Source organism: Leptinotarsa decemlineata, unplaced genomic scaffold (assembly GCF_025532065.1).
Source record: "Leptinotarsa decemlineata unplaced genomic scaffold, Ldec_3_MD MMD2_tig00002974_RagTag_RagTag, whole genome shotgun sequence".
Lineage (NCBI taxonomy): Eukaryota > Metazoa > Arthropoda > Insecta > Coleoptera > Chrysomelidae > Leptinotarsa > Leptinotarsa decemlineata.
In genome coordinates this window covers 642,408-648,654 of record NW_027412578.1, presented here as the reverse complement: position 1 = coordinate 648,654, position 6,247 = coordinate 642,408, and the positions used below count along the sequence as shown (strand labels likewise).

The window sequence follows — 6,247 nt, the reverse complement described above, 5'->3', positions numbered from 1 at the left end:
TATGCTCATAAAATTATGTTTTAGAGATAACAAAATGCAGAGTGAAACATGAACATCGAAACAAGGTAGATTTCTCATAGTTGGCGTTGATTTTTGTAAAGTTGGTTTTCTTTGTTTGGGTAGCTCGGTCGGAGAAAATATTCAGAAAGTAACGTCAGGTGGTATTTGATGAAACTCAATCTGATCAACTATTTACAGATCAAAAATGAAGCTATAGAAAAGTGTCAAAAACACATATACCTATCAGTGGTAATAGATTTTTGGAAAACCTAACTAGCAGGGTAGCTTTGCTCTTCCTCACGGAATCGCTCAAAAGGCCCACATAAACGACGATGCCAACCAAGTGGAGCATCGGTTTTGCCACTTGGTGAGAACAGTATCACGAACAGCCTAAGTTCAGCTCACTTCGCTGAGGATAGAACGGAACAACTCTACCACGTGACGTGAAGATCAGTTTTCCTAGAATCAAGTTCATCAACTTATGATGCCAAGACACTTCGGTCACTGTCGTGTAATAGCGGATAAGGGGCCTCTACTTTGCACGAAACATCAAGTTCTCACTTGTGGAGTATCATCAGTACCACGTAAAAATATCTACCTGTACGTGAGTAATATCTGAACTACTAATTCAATATGTCACTACCATATACGGTTATAAAATTATATATATTGGTCAACATTATTCAGGAACGGAGCTGAACTCTTCATTATAGTTAATTTTTGTTTTGAAAGGGTAAGATCTAAAAGCGCTGTCTGTATGTTTGAATTCTATCATGAATAGTGTCATTATTAATGTTGTCCTGGCTAAAAAGCCTTGCAACTAAGCATCTTCCCTCTGTCTGGCGCCACCACTGTCAAGGGAACTTCTACTCCTCCGACGAGCCCTTCCCCACTTCATGTCGCCTACGCCTAACGTCGGCTGCACGAAGGGGTGAACGAGACCCTCCTTCACTCATATATTTATAATTACATAGTATGACTCAACAATATCTTCAATAATATCCTAGTAAACTTACATTCATTCTTAATCCTCATACATTTTCCGATAGAGGAAGTTAAATAAAAAATAAGACTAAATTCATAACTAAAAAACAAAGTGTAGTTATTTACATTTACATAGCTGGATTCCTTAATTTAACAATAGTCTCACCAATCAGGGGAGACCATTGTTTCAACATTCATCCCATATCTTTAGTTAGCAGCAAGCTGATAGCTTACGCGCCACTCTTCTCATTCATTCCTCACGAATCGTACTCATTCGTTGATTCTTCCATTTTCTCCTCTCAGTGATATCTCCCCATTTTCTTGTTCCTTATGTTCCTTGAATTCACGCCCTCCAGTCCTGTCTCCATCCATACATCTTTCAACTTTTCTAGAGAATCTGTAAAACAGCCGCCCAGTCTCTCCCGTTTCCCATTCTCTCTGCCATTATTTAATGATGCATTCCTTGATTCTCTTTCTCTCATCATTCTTGCTGTCAATTCTTCATCGTTCCAGGTCCAGAGTTGCCAACCGTAGCGGAGTTACGCTACTGTAGCGGAATTCACTCGACGGTAGCGGTGTAGCGGATTTGAACATAAAGTAGCGGAATTCTCTATAAATAATTAATATTGAAAAAATGTGGAAGAACAACTCAGTAGCACTTGTGCTAAGTGAGTTGAACTTCGCCTTTTGTTACATCAGCAACTAGCTCTGTAATTAATTTAAATAATTATATGTAACTACAGCTGGGAAACAATAAAGACCATTATTATTATTAAGTAGAGACAGTGGACATCACTCGAAGCTGACAGTTAATAAGATAGCTGATACGTTATAGTCTTTGTAGGTGAGGTCATGACATGACGAAAGAGAAGAAGAATATTTTTGGATATTTTCATTCTTATCATAAACCATATAACCTTCAATATTTTGAAACTAAAAGTCTCGATTGTCTCGAGTATTATGAATTATATCAAACAAATTACAGTGAAAATGAATGATAGTTCATCTGATTGTAACTCGAGTGAAAGAGCTACCACAGTTGAAATTGACGGGAATGGGACATGTTTAAAAAAATACAAAGAGTCTCGAAAACAAACTCTTTTTTCAACATTGGTTGTCTGATTCCAACTTGAAAGGATGGATTAAACCGGTCGCCAATGATCGTTTAAGATCTCAGTGTGACTATACGTACGTGAACAAATTGATTTTTATTTTTACCTTTCAAAATCATTATTTCAAGTTAAGAAATATTTGATCGAGACGACAGCTTTCAAAAATTACCTGCTGTAAATTTAAAAAATTAGGTACCATCTGAGTTGCGCGGTTGCAAATTAGCATGTTCCTGATTACTGACATTAGTGACAGTTCAGTTTTGTGGTACCTGAACGGTACACAAACTACAAACTCCACGTTCTATGGTATTTAATTTTGGATAGGGCGCATGCGCCAACTGATTGCATCAGATATACAAGCGTAGCGGAACATGAAGCAGTGTAGCGAAATTTTGGTTCATGTGTAGCGACTTTATGGTTCATCCAGTTGGCAACACCCAGGTGATGTTTCTCTTCTCTGTGTCTTCACCAGCCTCCTCGTGGGCTTTTCTGTTGCCGAGATTGTTTTTCTCATGCCCCTTTCTCCATTTTATGCCACTCCATGCTCCCCTGTCACTCCTCTCCTCAATCATTCTTTGTATTCTCGCTACTCTTTCACTCCCCGTTCTTCCTGCTTTCATACGTTCCACAGTCATGGCAGACTCGCTTATTACTATCATGCTCTCATTCATGTCCCACATTTCAATCACTCTCTCGATCGCTATCAATTTTGCCCTATACAGTAGATGTCTTTACAACATCTGAACATTACCTTACATCAACTCAGATAAACCCTGTATATAACATATATTTTCGTCAACATCTAAGTTAATCCTTTTTCGAACTGAGTGATTTTTTTTCGAATTACTTTTTATTCTACCAGGAAAAATGTACACCGTGGTAATTACATTGAGGAAAACTTGACTTCGCCGAAAGATGGGGCCATCTCCTCACTATACCTTTACACATTGTAAGCATATAGAGCAAACGCTGAGAATCAATAGATCAAACCATATTTCAGGTTTAAAGGTTATCGTACTGTTGAACCTATATATTTATCTATCATTATAGGTATACTACCTGTGGAAATTCACCATTAAGTTCAAAACAAACCTTTCATGAATAAGGTTTTTGTTTTAAAAAATTTTGCGTTTATTTTCAACACAATAAACATGTGTTTTAGTGAATTGTCAACAGTACCGGACCTTTTCAGTAATATTTCACTCACAGTCGAAAGAATAACTAGATATTTTCCAAAACACATACCAATTTGGTCAGGTACTTAGCAAGAATCAGTCCATATCCCTTCCTCCTGTATTCGGGTCGCGTTTGCATGGAAAACATGGCTCCATAATACGATTGGACCATCCAAGCAGCCAAATCTCCGGAAGAGGAGAACACACCGTAGCAAGGCAGCTTTTTTATGAGTTTCTCGAATATCTCGACGCATTCCATACTATTGGCCGGGTACAAGTCATGAATCATTTGAGCATGCTCGGGAGTTAACTGCAACATCTCCGCGTCCTCTGCGAATACCCTGAAGAAAAAAAGTATGTAGGAAACTCACTGTAGTCTAATCAACAAGTTCAAAAACATGAAAAATAGAGATAAAGGTCCTAAAAATATGAGCGAAAGCTCATTCGATTCGGAATCACCTCTAGAAAAATGTTTTTGAAGGATATTGGTGCAGGTAAAAGTTTTTCGTTAATAACTCAAAAAATATTAATATTTAAGCAATTTTGAAAAAACTCGTTGAAGAGGAGGAAATTTCCGATAAAAAAGTCACGACTCCCGAAACTCTATCTCCATTATTTATAATTTTAATTTGACGTTGAAAATAGGTTTAAAAAGGAATATTTCTAGAAATATCGATATTAATATGTTTGTCTTCTGGAAATTATTAAATGTTCCGCCATTTCGTAGTAGGTGAAGTATTCGTCAGGAGCTCCAAAATGATGTGTCACAAGACGCCCCCCTTTCCATTTGATTTTTTTTTCCAGATGGCGCCCAGTCGCCATCTTGAAAGTTTCATCTGTCAATTTCACTTCAAAATAAAGTATTCATGCATCAATTTCATTATCCCAAATTTAAATTTTTTGTGTTGACCCGTTCAAAAAATAAAAGAGGGGGGACATTAGAGAAATGCATTGTATAACATTCCTTTTTCGATAGTAGTAGTTGTTGAAGATTTTTTTTACTGATTAGAAAATTTTAATCCACATCCGACCACGATTTGGTCGATAAAATAATCATGTTGTTCTGCCACATAGAAAAATCAAACTTCTAATCGAAGGCATTTTCTAGAAATGTATAACTTTCAAACTCATATATTCATAATATTAGTTGTGTCGACCCTCTAGAGATTTCAAAAACTATCCAAAGCACTTCTAATTTACTTTTTTATGTGCATACAGTTGTATTCCCTTCATTGTAATTATTTTCTTTTTCCAAAAATCTACTCAATAATTGGTAACTATTATCCCGACAAATCGAAATTTTTAGGTAACGTTGATACTACTGGATCAGGTATTTATAATTACAGCTAGTTATTGAAGCAAAACTACAAATTTCCAAGTCTCGTAAGAGTTTTGATATATTTTGCTAATATTTATTCTGATTTGAATCATTCTTGTGAGAAATTGTGAAATCATTTCTTATTACATTATCATTAGTATTTTCCTTTTGAAAAATATTTGAACAATTTCGAAATTATCTTGAATATTATTGCAACAAACATGAAGTTGGTTGTAAATCAAAAAGTAAAAACCCAGGTAAATTTTACAAATCAATTCAAATATGATCGTGAGTAAATATTGAAACTTTGCATAAATGCTTATACAGAAATTCACAGGTTTGATTTGATATAAAGATTATAATAGTAACTAGACCTTAACTCTACTAAGACAACTAGAAGGAATATACAAATTCAATGAAACTCACCAATACAATGAGCAGATACAAAAAAACCGAAATGAATCAAATTGATTTGATTTGAGAATTAATATTTTGTTCTTATATCGATGCATGCAGCTGAAATAATATTTAAGATTACCACTCGATTTGATGGTATTCGTAAGATAAAAATAAATGAAAATATAAATTGGCAATCATCGCTCTGAAGAGTTGATAAATCAAATTGATCTGTTGCTTCATTTGTTATTGATTTGTCCAATAAGCAAAACTCAAGATTACTGACTATCATAGATATAATTTTTATATTTTTGATTGATGCAACTAATTTTGTGTTTTGATTTGTATTTGTTCCTCAATAAGTGAATTATGACTTTTGAATTTATGAATGTTTAGGTTTTCCCAGATGTCCATGCGATTTTCTTTATTGACTTGTTTTATGAGTCTGATGTTTTCTCATTGGGGAAAGTTATATTTGTTTTGTATGGCGTGTGTTGCGAGGTTTGATTTATATGGTATTGGGTTTATGTATGGTTTTTGTGCTCGTCGTACCTTTGGATCAGTTTTTTCTTGGTTTGGCCGATATAGAATTTGATGCAGTCCGAGCATTTTATGATGTACACTCCGTTTAGGTTTCTGTCTTCTTCTTTTCTTAGTTGTTTATTTTTTGTGTTATTTTCGTGTTGGGCTTGTGAGTGATGTTAATGTTCGATGGTTTGAAGATATTTGTTGATTTTTTAATTTGATCTATGTATGTGAATGGAGTCCATCATTGTGTTGTTTTGTCTGATGGAGTGGTTTGATCCTTGTTCTGTATCAAGGATATTACCTGATGTAACCCAAATGCAGGCAAATTTAAAGAAACATCCGGATGACAGGAGAAGACAAATACCTGAACTAACGCCTTCTAACCGTATAAAAGAACATACAAGAATATAAAACGTTCAGTTTGAGTAGGGCCTTGAAGATGATCCTGCTATCGAAAGCGCTCGCTAGAGGTTATCAAAGCTTCAAATCCTTTTTCTAAACAAATGTTTTTATATTTGTATCTGAATTTTCTGGTATTGAATCTCTTCATTGCTCAGGCAATGAATTGTAGGATTTCACAATACCGGAAAGAAATGATATCTGAAACTGTGCAGTGCGATGTCGTGACATAGTTTGTTTTTATTTCTAATATTTATTAAGTGGATGTCTTCACGCAGAATTAGTTTCTGTATCGAAAGGAGAAAGTGGAAAAAAATAATCAATTTATGAACAAA

At 35.0% G+C, this 6,247-nt stretch overlaps 1 protein-coding gene across 1 annotated transcript in view; it reads right to left on the bottom strand.

The window, feature by feature from the left end:
- LOC111507290 (glycine N-acyltransferase) overlaps positions 1-6,247 on the bottom strand; it is a 51,313-nt gene that overhangs the window by 5,655 nt on the left and 39,411 nt on the right. Inside the window, exon 5 of the mRNA XM_023162581.2 lies at positions 3,342-3,612. Coding sequence (XP_023018349.1) covers positions 3,342-3,612 — 271 coding nt within the window. The remainder of the gene's footprint in view (positions 1-3,341; positions 3,613-6,247) is intronic.